This window comes from Haplochromis burtoni, unplaced genomic scaffold (genome assembly GCF_018398535.1).
Source record: "Haplochromis burtoni strain Fernald_Lab_line unplaced genomic scaffold, NCSU_Asbu1 Contig_16, whole genome shotgun sequence".
NCBI classification, from domain to species: Eukaryota; Metazoa; Chordata; class Actinopteri; order Cichliformes; family Cichlidae; genus Haplochromis; species Haplochromis burtoni.
Genome location: NW_024582377.1, coordinates 565,626 through 583,704, shown reverse-complemented (window position 1 = coordinate 583,704; position 18,079 = coordinate 565,626). Strand labels below are relative to the sequence as shown.

Here is an 18,079-nt window from a genome sequence, read left to right as displayed (position 1 = left end):
ATAGATAAATGTAATAGAAGTGGGTTATGACTAAAGACCTTATACAAACTGGTTAAAGTTGAAAATTCTGCCCTGTCATTTCCAATGCAAATGTCAACACGGCCTCTGGCCTCTACTGTTTTCAGTATCCTGACACGCGAAGAAAAACAAGCCGACAAACTAATTTTTACAGATGAACCTTTGTAACTGCAAAAGTTGACAAAACTACCATTTGTGTGTACGCACTATGGAAAAGGATTAAACAAAAAGAAGTTCCACTTATTTATTTCTATTTGAATGAAAGAGGAAACCAAAGTTCGGTAATTCCCTGTGAAAGACTTCGACAAGTTAACCTGTTACATTGTTATTATTCTATAGTATCAAACATGTACAAGTATCCCAGTTATATGACAATGGAGGTTTTAGTTTTGTTTTTTAAATTAAGTATAAAATATTTGAGAATGATTTCAAACTGAGAACAAATGACACTGTTTTGCATTGGTAGTGCAAGGGGGAAACATTTTAATCACTGATTACTATTGAAAATCACATGTCTATGATCTACAGGATATTGTGTTGTAGAAAATGAAAATATGCAGAGACCACCCAGTCACATCCTCGAAACACACTCGTGAGGAAGAAAGGGAGGAGGTAAAACAAACCGAAACCTCTTCGAAGAAGAGCTACAGAGACAATCTGACTACATACATCACCACAGAGCCTACAGCCCCTTTCAGACATGCAATCCCTTTCATTAATTTTGAGGGCACCTGAATGCGTCAGCTGCCCAAGTGCATGTTCACTTATCCTTAAATGGCAATCTTGTTAGGTCGGACCTGGAAACGTTTACTTCTAACTTTTCAATACAAATCTGAATGCATGCAGTCAAATTAAGAGAGGAGCATCTGAGTGATTTTGACTGTGCATGATTCCATTTAAACTCTTCTTTGAAGCTGAACTCATGAGGGAATGCCCTCAACAGCAATACATACAAATCTCTCCAAAATCAGGTTCTAATTTATGATAAAGACATTCCTCTTTCAATAAACAGAAGAGACATCTCTCTTTCTCTGAGCCTGTGTGCAGCTCTCTGAGCAGCACATATACACACAACCTGCTCTTAGTGACAATGACAGAAGAAAGTAAAAACACAGTGAAAAGAGTCGATCCTGAGAAAACCTGCTGTCACAGAGTCAACAAGACTTTTCCAGGAAGGGCAAGTACTGCATGCGTACTGCGACTCTGCCAATCACTGTCGTGTGTGTCTAAATAAAACTTTGAGAAAAACATAAACATAAAAATGACCTACATTTGAAGGACAGAAAACCATTACTTTCACAGATCCCATGTCTGAAAAGGGCTTTGTTCATTAGTGTACAATATGCACACTTGGGGAAAAGTACAAAATTGAAAATATGTCATTGCTAAGGATTGACGCAAATTTGAAGAATATTGCAAAAACTTTTTTTTTTTTTTTTAAACTGCTCGTCTTAAGATATAAATAAGTTTCTTGGGTGCAGATCCATGAAATAACATCTCCACAAGAAGAAACTGTTAAGTTGTTCCATCCAGGTAGAGCCAAAGTAGGGTAAGAGGCCTGAGGGGGTCGGGGTTCTCACAAGTTGCTTGTTGAAAACCTCTGTGTATCAAAAAGTTTGTGAAGACGCCTTTTTCCGTTTAAACGTTTTACCCTAGAGGCAACACAAAGGGACTTCTTATGTCACAACAAAGCAGGCCAAGGGATCATTTGGCTGTCGAAGGAGCGGACATACAGGTCAAATCCTCCAGTGTTTCCTTGTGTTGTCGTTCGTCTGAAGCGCGGCTCATTCACTGGTTATTTTTGGCTTTGGCGTGTGTGAGGATGTGAGACTTCAGGTTGGTGGACTGGGCAAATTTTTTGTTGCAGCCATCAAAGGGGCAAACATACGGACGGTCTCCAGTGTGAATACGCACATGTGTGCGCAAGTTAAAGTCCAGGGAGAACCGCTTGCCACAGCCCTCAAATGTGCACTGGGAAAGAGACAGAGAGAGTGTTAATGCTACTTCATGTCTCAACTTAGCTCATGTATAACTTAGCTCAGTAGCCTTATGATGAAATAGCAAAATTTGCATATAACCACTCTTAAAACACACAAACCCAGCCGAGTAAGGTAAACACTTCCATAAGTATTTTTATGTCCTACTATTAAATCAAAGTAAATATTTGCAGGCTGTCTGAGAAAGCCAAATAACTGACAGCCTGCCACGTGTGAGACCTCACCTGGAAAGGTTTCTCTCCCGTGTGTACGAGTTGGTGCCTCTTCAATTTCGAACTCTCGACAAACGCTTTGCCGCACTCTGCGCAGACGTGCACCCGAGGTCCGTGGGTGTGCAAGTGTTTCCTCATTGCAGAGTTGTCCCTGAACATCTTGGTACATCCCTGACAGGGAAGAGGAAACACAGTTAGTTTAACTTGTTTGCACATAACGGCATGCCAATGCATAACACACTTGCATATTCTCAAAAGAGGTGTCATAACAAATACACAGCAATCAGCAAACTTCTGAGCTGCAACATGCAGAGCACACGCACTTTGTGTGGACAGGCTATCGTCCTGGGCGCGTCATCTTCTTTTACTTTTCTCGGCTTCATTCTGCAACAGAAATGGAAGTAGCTGCATGTAAACTAGCTGCATGTAAACTAGCATTAGAAACCCCCCCAGAAAACAGATAAATAGCATTTATTTGCATACAGTGCTATTTTTTTTTTGCATTTTAACATATGTAAATGCATGCATTTACATGTGTTAAAGTGGAGTTGCATTTATGCTCAATGTTGCACTTCACACAAAACAAAACTAGAGTGTACAAAACTGCATCTAATCTATCAGGTCTGCAGAGTTTTCAGCAGTGTTGCTTGTCTGTCTTTCATGGAGCCAATACAGTTTTGTTTTGAAAGCTGCAATGTGTTTCAACATTATCACCACTTACCTTGCAAACTCTGCCAGCTGTTTGGGGTCTGACAGGTCAATGCCTGGGATGCCTCCAGGAGGAAGCTTTTTCCCTGTCATGTATTCCGAATAATCTGGAGGAGAGTTTTCTCCTGTGATTTGCTCCTCGTGGTCTATGTCCTTTTTGTCATCTAAAAGAGAGAGGAACAGTTTTTAAAAGAAATCCATAACTACAACAGTGCATTTTGAGCTCAATGTGCCCTCACTAATTTCCTACTTAAATATTACGGAAAATCCGGTTGTTGCTAAATAGGTGATTTCTGTTGAGTTGCAAATGGTTTAATCTCAAAAGTACACTATAAACAGTTTTCCAAACAGTATGAATGGTGCATTTGTGTGACAGTCTATTCAACATAAAATGTGAGGAAAAACAGAAAATTGAAAAGATTTTGCGTTAAATACATAACGATTCACTGTAGAAACGCAAGTAAGGTGAGGTTGGCTGCACAAAGTTTACAAAAAATGTTTTCCAAATAAAATTTAAATTAAAACTCGGTGTTTTTTTTTAATCATCTCAATTTTCATTTTCTCCATGTGTTGAATAGCCAGTTCAAAACCAGTTTCTATATCAAGCTGATAAAATCACACTTTTTAGGGTTCACGCAAAGAATTAAAAAACATGATACAGTTTCCGAAACAAAATACATAGTTTATTGTACTTTTAAAATCATGTGACTAAAAACGCGTGACTAAAGAGGAAAAACTGTAATGTTTGAGGGGTTCCTGAATGCACCACCTCCACCGACTTCGCTGAGCTGAACTGAACTGCGCCACAGCGGCCTAGCGGAGCTAGCTGCACTCGCTCCCACTCTCGCCGCCATCTTCGTCGGCCAAATAAACGCCATTTTTTCGGGCCGCCATACTTTCTAGACCGGGGAAATATGGCGGCGCCCATCGACACATAAAACATGGCTTCCCATAAAAACAAAAACATTTCAAATGGAGTTTAAGTGGCTCGGAGTTGGGGAATGTTTCCTACTTTGGCGGAGGACAAGGCCCCAGCAGGGCCCAGTCACACGACACACATCCTGAGAACAAAGCGAGGCGCCAGCTTGCAGGAATTCACTTAACTTACCCGATGCCCACATAGTGACTGAAAATTCCCCCTCCAACGTCTTTATCTGGACCTGCTTCTGTTCCCATTTTCTGCCCATTTCTCCCCCACTCAGGTAGCTCTTTTTGCCCGATTTCTTTCCGCTTCCAGCCTTCTTCATCCGGCCTGTTGACGAGCTTTTCCCGGCCACAGTAACCAGAGTCTGTTCGATATAGTCCTCCTCCACGGCGGGCACTGGGATAAGAATTTGGTCCTCGAAACCATCATCTGTGTGCAGTTCGGAGTCATCCTCACCCACCACTTCTTCTCTCGTCTGCACCAAAATCACCTCCTGGTGCGGGTGAATCGAGTTCGGATCATCTGTATCGAGAGGCTGTAAGGCGATCATAGGCTGGTGCTCACCGTCGTCTCCAACAACTGTGGTCTCGATTGTCTCTACTTCGATTTCGTGCAATTCAACTATTTCGGCCGGCATTTCTGAGCCATCCGTTTCTATGTACAGGGTGTCCCCCGATGCCATGATAACTTTCGTGTATTGCTTCTTCCTATTGCTATTTATTTTACACTCTAGCCTTCCCTCCTCTCTACTCTCTATCTGCCCCCCCTCTCGCTCTCTCCGACAACAACTCCACAGTCTCACTAGTGTATTCTCGCCGCCACAACGCTCCAGTTCTGAAATCTCGCGAGATTCAAGGAAAAAGTGCCCTGACAGGTAGATTATGTTTAGTTCACAGATTATTACACACACATTTTTATGAAATAAATATAAATGTGCATAATACACATCTTCTATGAATGTCTTTATTTGTAACATACACATCATTATACATTCTGGGTTCACAGTTTGTGTTTTTTTTATCATATAGTAAAATGCGTTTTTTGATGATCCAGTTTATAAATTAAATAAAGGGGACATGTTTAAGTTATTGTTTTTGTGTTTCTTATCAAACTTAGAAATATTCAATTTACAAATACATCAAACAAAAAAGCAGCAAATAACTGAAAAGCGGGAAAGCTTGCTATTTTTTCCATGCCAGATAATTTGTGTAGTGGAAACAAATGAGTTGGAAATGTAACAAAAGAAGCACATAAACACTGATATCTAACCTTAAAGCAAAAATTCTGACCTTGACAGTTACAATATGTAACTGTGTGTAAGCTGTGTGTGTTTTCCAGTTAAATTCTTCACTCATTCTTTGAGAGTATATGCCTACTGTAGTACCACTACAGTCCCACCTCCCCTTAATACAACATATTAAAAAAGGTTTCTAGTCTCCACGACAGAAAACACTCGCTGCGGGGTTGCATACATTTCAGCAGGTGCACAAGCAGGTTTGCCCCTGCGTCAACTTTCGGAGGAGGGGCGTGAGACCACACCCTAAACCTTCTGTCTGCAACCTGTCAAGGTGGGTGTGTCCCGATACTTCGAAGGTTTGATGACACGGAGCCGGATGCCTCACACGCAGAGTAGATAGCCATGGGGAAGACAGGTGGAAGAGGCGACTTTGAATGGGTCTACACTGACCAGCCGCACACTTCAAGAAGAAAGGAAATTCTGGGTAAGAAATGACAGAAGATTTTTTTTTTTTTAAAAAACAACCCAAAAAAGTCCAGATTGTTTTTTAAAATCCGCCAGAAACTGCGCTTTAGAAGTCAACGTGTTAACAGTTGAGGTCAAAGTTTTTTTTCCCTGTCTATACTCTACTTATAAAACTGTAGCCGGTTAAACCTGTTTACAAGCAGTTGCTTAACGAGTTATCAGCTCACAGTGGATGCAGTGAAAACGTAGAAACGAACATGCCGCTCATGATAAACACATAGTTTTATTACTTGTACTTGAAGTTACGCATACTTGTACTGTTTTAGGTGCGACGAGATCGATTTACTTATTACTTTAAAACCGTGTATTTATTGGCGAAGGTATAGCGTGTACCTGGAGTGTACTCCAGTTAAAATCAATGCAAACGAACAATTAAATAAATAAGAGTACAGCGTGCTGTGAGTGGAATTTCAAATCTGATGTTGTAGTCTTCATGTTTACTTTTGATTGCGGTTTTAAAACTAAAGTCAGTTATTTCTTAAAAGGAAACACGGGTTATAAAAGAGGATTAGCATGTTTCAAGCTCGTGATAGTGACACATTTAATTCACTTCAACATTTCTTTTTTCCGAATCCCCCTAACTTGTGAAATAATAGGAATGTAGTGACAGTTCACATTTCCAAATCATGACTGTCACGCTCTGAATGCTACTCCTTAAATGATAAGAAAGGTTTTACAGGTTCCTGGGAAATCCTTTAATCATGACACGAGTGAGCCAACAGAATGTATCCAAACTGTTTGGAGTTTCCATTTTATTTCTTTTTATTTTTCCCTTGCCTATAAAATATGTATCACAAACTAATAGGATATCTGATCCGTCATTTGATCCATTTTAAAAGCTCTGCTGCTGAAGTGTATTTAATCTTGGCTTTACCCAGTATTTGCATGCTTACTTGGGTGTGAAAGACACACCTAGTAGGTGGTGGGTTTCTTGACACTACAAAATCCTAAATTATTAAACTGTTTATTGTCCTCTGCTCTGAGGGGACAGGGATGTGGTGGAGAGATGTGTTAGAGGTAATTGTGCTTCAGATCCTTTTGCTTTACCATTTGATGGAAGGGGCACCTTTTGAACAGTTTAATAAATTAAATGGCTTTTTTTCAGTACCTGCCATTACAGATGCTTATGAGACCACACATGTGATCAACCACCACATGTTGAACAGAATAATGTGTGAATTAATTTTGGCTGATACTCTATGCTGGAAAATGATCTAACAGTAAGGCAAATGAAAGGCCTTTCTTGTTTGACACGATGAAGTCAAAATTCTCTAATGGCTTTACAACATGTGTTCTGCATGGGCACATTAAGAAGTTATTACTGGAGTTTTATGATGCCTGGTCATTGATTTAACTTCATACCCTGGAGGCAGGCTGTGACAGCATCTGAAAATTTATGGTCCATAAACGGCTTTAATTAGGAAAAAGGGAAGGACGCTCTGGAGGTGAGCTCACATTGAGCCACAGATTTGAAAGCAATACTAATGGTGATGTAATGCTTGTATGTTGATGAATGATTGTTTCACAATGGGAGACTGCAGGGAAGCAACAGGGAATTCTTGTTGGGTAAACATTCATAGAATAAAGGGGATTTGGTCCGTAGAGGAGACTATCAAAATATGAAACGGTCACGGGGACCCAGCCCCAGTATCTTTAATCTATTAGTCACCAAGGTAAGAAAGTTTTGCATAGAGACATTACACAACCTGAAACTAAGGAAGTAGGTCAGATTTGCATGCAACATCCCGCGATGGTGTGTGGCTAACTTTGATGTAATGCATGATAGGATATGCTCTGTATGGTGTGATTGTAAAGTCTTAGTAGCCGAATCAGTTGGCACAAAGCTTTTTCACTTACCTGCCCAAATTTCTTTGCTGTTCCCATAAGGTGGGGCCAGTGCAACAAATCAGAACCTGTATGACCTAATTATTATTATTATTTTAATTGTAAAAGTCTTTTTTTTTTTTTTTAAAAAAAGAATGATTTTTCAAATGCTCTTTTGTTTCTCCCTGAGTTTCATTTCCCGCAGCAAAACAACACCTCTGCCAATTAAAGCTGACTTTTCTCAGCATGGTTTTCCCAAGAGAAGGGCAGCTACCTCACAGCTTGTTTGCTGAGAGCAACCTTAGGAAAATTACTGTGAAACATATGCTGTGCAAGTCACTGTTTCAGAAAAAATAATAAATTCATTTCTTTTATCCTCATTTTCTTCACTGCTTCCTTTAATCTATTATTCCCTTTCCTCACATGTCCTCTGCCACTCCTGCTATTCTTTCTTTCTTTTTCAACAATCGCATTACTCCTGCCTTTGCTCTTTTCCATCCCTCTTTTTTTCTTGCTTCTCCCCTCAGCCAAATATCCACAGATCAAGTCTCTGATGGGTCCAGACCCCCAGTTGAAGTGGGTGGTATCGGGCATGGTCCTAACCCAATTCCTGGCCTGCTTCCTGGTCCAGGACCTCTCCTGGAAATGGATCTTCTTCTGGGCCTATGCATTTGGAGGCTGTATTAATCACTCCCTGACTCTGGCTATCCACGACATCTCCCACAACGTGGCTTTTGGTAACAAGCTGGCGAAGTGGAACCGCTGGTTCGCCATGTGGGCCAACCTACCCATCGGGCTGCCCTACTCTGCCGCCTTCAAAAAGTACCACATCGACCACCACCGGTATCTTGGAGGGGACCAGCTTGATGTTGACATACCTACAGACTTTGAGGGATGGTTCTTCTGCACCCCAGCCAGGAAGATCCTCTGGCTCTTCCTCCAGCCATTATTCTACGCCCTGCGCCCATTAGTGGTCAACCCAAAGCCAGTGGGTCGGCTTGAGATCCAGAATGCAATGGTTCAGCTTGTAGTAGACCTAATTATCTACTATTTATGGGGGGTGAAGCCCATCATTTACCTCATTGCAGGATCTATCTTGGGTATGGGACTGCATCCGATCTCTGGACATTTCATAGCTGAGCACTACATGTTCCTTAAAGGACATGAGACATATTCCTACTATGGAGCGTTGAACTTGATTACCTTCAATGTTGGGTATCACATGGAGCACCACGACTTTCCCAGCATACCCGGCAGTAAACTACCTCAGGTGAGAACATATTACTGTTAGAAATAGATTTATAACAGTATAACTTATAACTTTGGACTTGAATGTACTGAGCGTAGAAAAATGAGCACAGTTATATCACTGAATACTGTGGACAGATGATATGGGCCTCTCCTGACTTTTAGAACCTAAATACAACAGACACTGGGAAATGCCAAAAATCTAATTTCTTTTTCCCATTAACTGCAAGTATTTATGAGCTTAATGGGCAGGTTTTTTAAATGATTAACTGCCGCCTCTATCAGGACAGTGTTGGCACTTAATACAAGTTAACTGCCTTTAGGTTTGTTGACCACGAGTTTAAAGAACTCTTAAAAATCCATTTTGTTTAGTTACATTTTAACCCCCGTTCACGGCCCCTTTTTCATTGTCTAGTAAAACATTTCAGTCAGGATATGTCGAGCTGCATTCACCCCGACGTACTGTTTTGTGTAATATCATACAATATGCTGTTCTGTTTGCACTTGTTCTAGTCAAATACAGTCATGTCGAATTAGGTCGAATAAATAAAAGCCCTCAAATCCTAAACACATTAACTCTGCACTTCAGATGCAGGCTTTACACTCACCATTTGCAATATTTACTCTTTCTACACCACCTCCTTTCTCACTGATATTTCTTCTCTTTCATTTTTAACTTCTGGTTTGTTTGTTTTTTAACTGGCAGGTCAAGGAAATCGCAGCCGAGTATTACGACTCCCTGCCTCAACACACTTCCTGGAGCCGTGTATTGTGGGACTTTGTGTTTGACGACAGCATCGGGCCCTATTCCAGAATCAAACGGGAGTACAAGCTGAGCAAACAGGAATAGATCTCCGATTGATTGATTGATCTGCTAAGCAAGAATGTGAATTGTAGTTGTCAGACGTCGGCTAACCACAACAAAAAGTTGCCATGCTCTCTAGTTTTGTTGCATAGTGTGGATGTTACCATACGTAAGCCCAATAACATGTTTGACATTGTTATCTAATCAGTGCTGCACTCGTGTTACTATAAGGCAATGTGCACATTTCAGCTGCATATTTTACACAAATGAGATTTCACCTCATATGACTGGATGTTATTTATTCCTGCTATAAAAAGACAGCCAGTGTCATTGTGCAATGTGGAAATCTACTTGTACCCAGAAAGCACAAAGAAGAATTGCGGAAAAAAAGAAGGTAAATTTTTTCTTATCTGTGACTGAAGGCGACATAAAGCCATAACTTCGGGATAAAGGTCACATACATTCTCATGTGGTTTTACGGAGATGTCACTACCCCATGCCGTTTAGTTTTCCTGATTGTAAGCGTTCGTCAAGCCTCGTGAGAGTTTCTGCAGAAGCACAATCGCTTAGATTAGCAGCTGCACATCCGTCATGCAGAACAATGCTGAAGTGGAAAATAAGCATTGAAACTTACCTTCCAGTAAGAGGAGCCTTTTCTTCTGTGATGCCTCGTTCTGCTTGGTTGCAGCTGCATCGCCGTACAAGGATTGTGTCTCAGAGTGTTAGGCTTGTTAAATGACCATACTGGTGTTTCTTCAGGTTGAACACATGTTCATGAAGTATTCATTTACATCGGTGTTGCTAAGGAGCCTCTTATGACCACTCTTTGATCATACAGTTTTTCTGTTTTTGGATTTAGTGTTTGCCATTTTAAATTATTTTCTAGTGACACACTAACTGGTATAAAGAATAAAATACCATCCATCCATCCATTCGCGTCCGCTTATCCTTAGAATAAAATACCAGCGTGTGAAATGACAGACAGGGGTAAAAAAAAAAAAGCATCTACAAGAATCACAAGCCACCACAAACTGTAAATTACAAGCATGGCTACTGTTTTTATGCAGGGTTTGTGTTGTTTTGTCCACCCACTGACTGTTCAACCTAATGTATATTCAGTCTTAAGCATTATCTTGTTTATAAAAGTTCTATTTAAAAAAATGCACTACATAAAAAGTCTTTATAAGGAGAAACTCTGCATTCCTGAGTGTGTTAATGCTTTTGTCACTGTGGTATCCGAAGAAAAATATGCCTTCAAGCTTAAGACAAACTCGAAGATAGTCACACACACACACACACACACACACACACACACACACACACACACACACACACACACACACACTGAGCAGGATACTGTGTAGCTGACAATTTTTTTTTTTTTTTTGAATGAATGAATTTACTTCCAGCTTTTTAAATGAGAACGTAGTTGAGAGCGGACAGAGTGAACAGAATGCAACAACTGATATTCATCCAAAGCCTTCCTGCAAATACACATTTAGCTACCATCACAAAGGCCTACTTTTCATCTCTTGCACTTAGCTAGGTTTGCATATTGCCAGAGCAACCGATCCTCTTCACTTTTTTTTCTCCCCACATTGCTACCATCATCAAGGTTAACATCTTGTAGAAAGGGAACGTTCATAGAAACAAACCACTATAGTAAATGTACCACCGTTTATATAGATTTTTGCATGTGTGTGTCTTTTTTTTTTTTTTGTCCCCAAACCAAATAAACTTATTCATAGAGATGGGGTATTCATGCATACTTGGTGGGGGGTGGGGTTCACAAAGCATAGGGTGACTAATATATATAATACTACATTTTTTTTTTTTATACCTAGGTAAAACCAGGTGGCACATTTAAAGTTATCGGCCTGTTTTTTGTGAATGATCCCCGAGTTTCAGTGATCTCGCACGTCCGAACAGTTACAGAGAAACCTCGGTCACACTGGAGTTGCAGAGCAGACTTTTTGTGTGTTGTCTGATTCATTGCTAAAAACAAAAAAAATTGTTATGCCTTTAAATATGGTGGAAATTAAGGTAATTCAAGTGGTTTAAGCTATTTTTTTCTTAAAGGTTAGATACACAACGCCAGTATGAGCAAGGTCGTAAAAAGTCTTTTTTTTCTTTCTTTTTTTTTTAAATATGCCAGTTGAGGGCAGGTGGGTATGCGGAGCCACTGTGCCCATATTGTGCTTGTTATCGTCAACGAGTTAGGGATAAACTAAACAAAAACAATAGAAAATATAAAAGGCTGACGTAGGGTGTGCAAGATTCCTTTCTCCCTCTAGAATATCAATAAAATACTCATTGTCATCAACAGCATCATCATCATTATCACCACATTTTTTTAAATAATAAAACAGTAAAAACTTAGAAAACAAAAATATTTTCTTCTTAAGACTTGGACTGAACGGCAAACAAAGAGTTGCAACACTGGGCTGACTGAGTCTAGGTGCACAGAGAGGACCACAACACCAAAACTCAGCACGAACGTCCTTCTTTTCCTCACTTCTTCTTTTAGTCCATCTGTCAACCTCTGTTTGTGTTCAACCTGTACGTCAGTCTTCCTTTAATCCATCCCCACATTTCTTCTGCTCGTCCCTCTCGTTAATCCGCGCTCTCTTATCTCCGTTTCTTCTTTTTATTGTTGCTGTCCAGCAGACTTAAATGTTGCCACAACGTCTCTGCAACTCGAACGATGGCGTCTATGAGGTCACAGAAACATTGAGAGAACATTCCCTGGTCCTCGCGTCTGTGCATCTGCGTGTCCGTCCTCCTCCAGCTCCTCCGTCGCTCTCCTCCTCCTGCTCCTCCTCTTCCATCTGTACGCTCGGATGAGATTAGGATGTACTGATTCTGCCAATTTCTTGTCTGATGGCTGAGAGAAAATAAAAAAAACAATTTAAGAAAAAAAAAGGCTACACTGCTGTTTAACTTTACAAGGACGGCTGCTGCTTACCGTTAATGATCTCGTCTTTCACTTTATGCAACTCGCGCACGACTTCGTCCAAAATCTCCTGCGGGGCAGTAAACAAGCTCGTGAGTCTCATTTCAGTTTCGCAGGGTGAACCCATAATGCGCTTTATGCTACATGGGACGTTAAACCAACCTGTTTCATCCTGTCAAACTCTGTGTCTGCTTCACTAGTGCTGCCGATGGGCCTCACTCTGAAAGGCAAATGGGTGAAGTGACTAAAAACACAGTGGACAGTGAAGTAGAACAGGCTACATATTTTTATCATTTGCATTGATAAAAGTGAATTTTCAACACTTCACTGTTGCTCCAGTGAAACAAATTTATGCCTAAATCCCTGTGGGTAATGCTAGAGGTTTGATATCCATTTCATATTCAGAACATTGCTCCTCCTGCTCCTCCTCTTATCTACAGACCTGGACACCAGTGAGGACTTTTCTGCAGAGTTGGATCGCTCCCATGGCTTCTTCACAGCATCTTGCAGAGTAAAATACTTACAATCAGATAACGGGGCTACGCCACGGACTAAAATATACTGAAATATGTGCAGATAAAGCCGATAAAGCATCAGTGTTAATACCTGTTGAGTTCTGCTGACCTGATCCCCGACCACCTGAGTCATCCTTCAAGGAGAGACAGATATTGATTATCAGACATTGAGTATTGTTAATAACCGTAAGTAATTTCATACATCTCTGAAATATTTAAAAAACATCCTTAAAACAATGCACATTTTGGAAAATATCCTAGTCAAGCTTCTAGAGCTTTATTTAAACACTGATACCAATCATGCCAGCAACAAATGGAAAAATAGCAAAATGCCAAAATGTCATGGTCCTGGGCCATGTTGGCCCAGCATTCTTAGTTTTCTTGTATTTTTGTATTTTGTTCCTTATGCCGTGGTTCCTAGGTTCTGTTAAAGATGTTCCTTATTTGATTACCCCCTGTGTGCCCCTCTGTGTATCTGTGAGCCCTCGTTTCCCCTCCTTGTGTTTCATTCAATGTTTTCCCCAGCCCGTTATGTCTGTGCTCTCTCTCCTCCTGTCTGAACCTCTGTGTACTTCCTGTTTTACTTTGACAGTCTCTCATCAGTATGCGTCATGTTGTGTTCACTCCTGCCCTGTCCCGTTACGATTATCTGTGTCAGCGGTGTTCCCCGTGTGCTCCCACTTCCCTCGTTAACCCTCTGTGTGTTTATGTGCACGTCTCCCTCAGTTCAGGGTTGCGTCGTCAATGTCTCCTCCCTGAACCTGTGTGTCTTTCTGTGTTCCCTCGGTCTTCTGTTAGTATTCCCAGTTTAGTTCTGTTTCGTTGTAAGGCCTGCAATAAAGCAGTGATTTTGAGTTCAGTTCCTGTCTCTGTGAGTTTTGCGTTTGGGTCCTCATCTGCCTCCACACAGCTAGTTCATGACACAAAAACTACAATTCCTGGACTGGTCGCTTGAGACCAGTGCTAACACTGAGTCAGTCCCATGTTAAAATGCTCAGATTTAGACCTTTAGAAGTCGTGTTTACACCCTGTTCTCCACAGCTTATTTATCCCTTTAGTGTGTGGGGGATGAGTTTCTTTCATAACTCATCAGCTGAACTGGATTGCGCCTTTAAGTCATGCGTTACTAAGGGCATGAATGTGCTGACTGACAAGTGACGAGTGTTGGGGCTTTTTAGTGTAAATGATCTAATCATCAGATAAGACAGTGTTGAAGTTTTGGTGAGTGAATCTTTGCTATTCTATTTATATGCTACTTGGCTCCAAGCACTGAGAAGCCATCCATGGCCATGTGATGCACAGATAAACTTTATGCATGCAATTTCCCAGTTTGACTCCAATCGTTGATCCAAAAATGATAACTTCTGGCTCCAAAAAAAAATAAGCAACAACAATTACAGTGCTAAAAATATAAGCCCAGGTAACTGTGGCGAGGTCCATGTTTTATATCAGGTCTGTAATCTCTATGCTAAACACAAGATCTGTCAATAACTTGTTAGTTTAGCTGTTATCATCTGTTTTTCAAATGTTGGATATCTCTCTAGGCTTGAGTCTCACATTTAAAAGAATGAATTGAAACTGGTATTTTTTCTACCAGCTCTCGATGATAAAGAAAATAAGGGAAATTCCCAAAAATGTTGAGCTATATCTTTAAGCACAAAACTTACCTCATCAGGTTTCTCAGAAGCTTTTCGTCTAAAAGAGAAAAGGGAATGAGGAAACTGTGTAAAAAGAGTGAGCTTTCAGTGAGAATTCAGAAACTAGTATGAATAGATTGTGACACGGATATGATACGAACCCAGAAACATTTTTTTCGATAGATATTTACTGTAAGGAAAACAAAAAGGCTAACGGAACAGGTTTCTGTGTCACTGCATGATCTGACAGGTGAAGGGGTAAAACGTTTGTGTGTGTTTAGAAAGTTGTTTGACCTGCGTGCTAGTAAGGCATTCATCTCCTGCATCAGTCCCTCCCCTCCGCCGCCACTGCCACCGCTAGACCGGTTGGAGTCACTTTTGCCACTAGAACCAGGAGGGCTGCTCTCATCCTAAACAAAGACACATTACAAAACAGGTTTCCTTTTTTTCTCCCGTGGGGGTAGGTGGAACCTTTCTGCCTAAAATATGCTAATAACATTCCCTTGCTTTAGTCTGAACCTCCTCAGACTAAAGCAGGGAGGCTCACCCTATTCACTTTACGTAGCTTGGCTCCAGCCAGTGCCGCAGCCAGTCCTGAGGGTTGGTGTTGGACCCCAGGTGGGCCACCAGGAGGCCCTCCACCAGCGGGTAATGGAGGGGGCATGGGTGGCGGCACGGCCATTGGGGGTGGTGGACCAGGTGGTGGTGGTGGGGCTGGAGGACCAGCCCTAGGTGCTGGAGCTGCGGCTGAAGGAGGTGCAATAGAAAGCAGAGATGGGTTACATGCAGAGATGAGAACACTTGGGAGGAGTGAGATTAAATCCTGATGCGTGATGTGATAAATATATATATATATATATATATATATATATATATATATATATATATATATATATATATATATAATATATATATATATATATATATATATATATATATTTATTTTGTGGGAAGGTTATGTGAAAGCCAGCTGATGATAGAGGTATGCTTTAAATTTTCCTACAGGCTTTGAATAATTCCAGGACCAGGAATAAAACCAAAGATCTGACAGTAGCTTCAAATGTATTTTGTTTGATAACGGCAGATAGTCAAGTCAGGCAAAGTGAAAAACCTGCACAGCAGGAACGACTTCAGGTCCACTGACTTGTCAATACAATCCTGAATTCCTGTGTTTCCTCAATTTTAGGGTTGTGCGCTGTAACTGTGTGAAGCATGATTTGCTGGGAATCTTGAAGAAATTGTCAGCAGCAAAGGCCTATTGTTCTGCTGCATTGAGCTACATTGACAGAAATATATATATTTATAAAAAGAGGCGCGTAAATGTTTGTCTTAAAGGCTCTGCACACCTACACAAGTATATTACATTTCTGGTTGATTATATACCTGGTGAGACAGAAGTTGGTTGAAGTTCTCCTGGGAATTACACTGTCATAAAACCAATAGCACTAATAACACATGACTCATTGTGAGCAGCACTGTGCAAAGGTTTTAGGCAGTTTAGACTTATATCAATCATAAGATACCAACAGGGAATTTGTTCGGTTAGAATGACATCAATCCTAAACGTACTGTGGAGCGGATCGCTGTCAGTCGGGAATAAAGAGGCTGAAGCAACCGAGAGAGCTTATAATGGCAGAAGGAGTGCGGAGAGTTATGCAAGATTTGAAAACATTCCTGCCAAGCACAGTGAAAATGTGTGAGAGTGCGAAAGGAGAACTTGGTTATTTTAAAGGCAGAAGGTGACGTTTTGTTTTGTTTTCTAATAGGATGAATCCGTGTCATATTAAAATATCTTCTCTTTACTTTTAGTGCCTAAAACGACTGGACAGTACTGCACGTCTCGCCCTGTAAGTGGGGCAGCTTTACACAGATTAAGCAGACTACGTTCACACCCTAGCAATCCTGAGAAGTAGTCTGATGACACCCTGTGAGAAAACTGTGGGTGGACTTCTGGGTGTGTTTGGGCTTTAACTGCTGATACCACACATATATTTTTCATGTTCTTGTCTAACAGTGCAGGTGTGGTGCATTTAACAACCTATTCTACACACACACATACACACACACTATTTACACACACTATGTAAACATGTCCCTCTGCTGAGGGACTACCTCCTCCGCTCTCCTCCTCATACTTACTGCTGCTGGTCATGGGGGTTGGCTGGGGGACAGGGGAGGGGGTCTTCTTGGGCGAGCCCCCGTCAGACATGGCAGTGTAAGAGGGGGGCGAGGAGGAGGAGGAAGAGGTGGTGGTGGTGGTAGGGGGCTGGGCCTGCTGGTGGTACACCTGCTGCTGCTGATGCTGTTGTTGTTGCTGCTGCTGTGGGTGGAAAGTGGATGGGTACTGGGGCTGGTGGCTGGGGGGAGGGCCTGGGGGTGTCTGACTTGTGAGAGGGGGCAGTGGGATGGCCTCGCAGTACTGTGGTGTGAGTGGCAGGTGCTGAGAATGAGGGGAGTAGGAATCGTCTGGCTGGCCGTTGGAGTGAGGGTGTGGGTGGTGCTGAGGGTATTGGTGAGGGGTTGTAACGGTATTGGGATCGAAAGGTGGGGGCTTCATCCTAGTGCTTACAGGTGGGAGGGGGTGAGCCACCGGGAGGACCGGCTGCGGGGGCAAACCCTGCTTCACCGGCATGGCCATCATTACTGGGGGGGACGAGGACTGGGGAAACTGGGCGTACATTTGCTGCAAGTGTGAAGCAGACCAGGTGCCGTGTTTAGGGGGCAGCATGGTGTCTTGTTGCTGTTGTTGCTGTTGAAGGTGAAGGTGGCGGGCTGCGGTGGGTGGAGATAGGGGGATCTGACGGACCTGTCGGCCCTGGGTGGTCACTCCTGCCTGGACTGGGGAAAAGGCTGATGCGAGTGAGGTGGAGAGCTGGGAGGAGAGCTGGGCCTTGTCCCTAGCGGCTCCCGCCTCCTTCTCCTGAGAGGGAGACATGGAGGCGGAGGTGGGAGGAGAGGAGGATGCCACGCGGACGTAGGAGGGTGGCAGTGTGCTAGCTCTGTAATGTCTGTACTCGGGAGGAGTGTCTGGGTGGATGGGAGGGGTGGACACTTTATATTGGAGAGTGGAAACGACTGTGACGGGCAGAGAGAGAAAGACAGAGAGAGGAGAGAGAGAGGAGGAGGAGGAAGAGGAGGAGATGCAGACGAAGGAGGGCAACAAACAAAGGAAAACAGAAAAGAGATAAACGTGAGAAGAATGAAAAGCAACCAACTGAGCAACCAAGCAAGTAATGATGAGAAAATCAGGAGCAGTCCAAAAAACAGAAGCCAATAGCAAATAAGAAAGAATCAAAATATTGTAAAAAGAACAAGCAGCAGAATGCAACATGACTGAGCCATGATCGGAAAGCATATGGCATTTCCCCCCCCCAACAGTAGCTGGAAGAAAGAGATGGCAGTAGAGCATGTTGCAGGGGCAGGGGAGCACTGATATTGCCGGTGGCGGCAGGGACAAAAGGAGGATGTTTAAGTC

At 42.1% G+C, this 18,079-nt stretch overlaps 3 protein-coding genes across 6 annotated transcripts in view; 1 reads left to right on the top strand and 2 right to left on the bottom strand.

Moving 5' to 3' along the window:
• Positions 1–481: 481 nt before the first annotated feature.
• Positions 482–4,661, bottom strand: yy1a (YY1 transcription factor a). Its single transcript, XM_005916655.3, has 5 exons — positions 4,044–4,661; positions 2,949–3,099; positions 2,551–2,611; positions 2,240–2,398; positions 482–1,989 (listed from the first exon to the last, which is right to left on the bottom strand). Exons 1-5 carry the CDS (start codon positions 4,540–4,542, stop codon positions 1,807–1,809), a joined length of 1,053 nt encoding a protein of 350 aa, XP_005916717.2. The 5' UTR covers positions 4,543–4,661; the 3' UTR covers positions 482–1,806.
• Positions 4,662–5,429: 768 nt separating this feature from the next.
• Positions 5,430–10,692, top strand: degs2 (delta(4)-desaturase, sphingolipid 2). The gene is made up of 3 exons (XM_005916654.3): positions 5,430–5,581; positions 7,974–8,716; positions 9,401–10,692. Exons 1-3 carry the CDS (start codon positions 5,500–5,502, stop codon positions 9,542–9,544), a joined length of 969 nt encoding a protein of 322 aa, XP_005916716.1. The 5' UTR covers positions 5,430–5,499; the 3' UTR covers positions 9,545–10,692.
• A 178-nt stretch (positions 10,693–10,870) lies between these two features.
• The window catches only part of evla (Enah/Vasp-like a), a 38,414-nt gene continuing 31,205 nt past the window's right edge, over positions 10,871–18,079 (bottom strand). For all 4 annotated transcript variants that reach the window (XM_042218182.1, XM_042218181.1, XM_042218180.1 and 1 more), the window contains 9 exons: positions 16,744–17,679; positions 15,152–15,351; positions 14,899–15,014; positions 14,635–14,662; positions 13,059–13,101; positions 12,895–12,955; positions 12,615–12,672; positions 12,465–12,522; positions 10,871–12,383 (listed from right to left, as the gene is read on the bottom strand). In XM_042218182.1, the coding sequence (XP_042074116.1) occupies positions 12,346–12,383; positions 12,465–12,522; positions 12,615–12,672; positions 12,895–12,955; positions 13,059–13,101; positions 14,635–14,662; positions 14,899–15,014; positions 15,152–15,351; positions 16,744–17,679 (1,538 nt within the window). In that variant the 3' untranslated portion in view covers positions 10,871–12,345. The remainder of the gene's footprint in view (positions 12,384–12,464; positions 12,523–12,614; positions 12,673–12,894; positions 12,956–13,058; positions 13,102–14,634; positions 14,663–14,898; positions 15,015–15,151; positions 15,352–16,743; positions 17,680–18,079) is intronic.

Coding starts and splice junctions, on each gene's coding strand:
- degs2 (XM_005916654.3), top strand. CDS start 5,500: ATGGGGAAGACAGGTGGAAGAGGCGACTTTGAATGGGTCTACACTGAC. Junction 5,582..7,973: donor AAGAAGAAAGGAAATTCTGG/GTAAGAAATGAC, acceptor TTCTCCCCTCAG/CCAAATATCCACAGATCAAG. Junction 8,717..9,400: donor CCGGCAGTAAACTACCTCAG/GTGAGAACATAT, acceptor TTTAACTGGCAG/GTCAAGGAAATCGCAGCCGA.
- yy1a (XM_005916655.3), bottom strand. CDS start 4,542: ATGGCATCGGGGGACACCCTGTACATAGAAACGGATGGCTCAGAAATG. Junction 3,100..4,043: donor AGTCACTATGTGGGCATCGG/GTAAGTTAAGTG, acceptor TCTCTCTTTTAG/ATGACAAAAAGGACATAGAC. Junction 1,990..2,239: donor CGGGAGAGAAACCTTTCCAG/GTGAGGTCTCAC, acceptor TCTCTTTCCCAG/TGCACATTTGAGGGCTGTGG.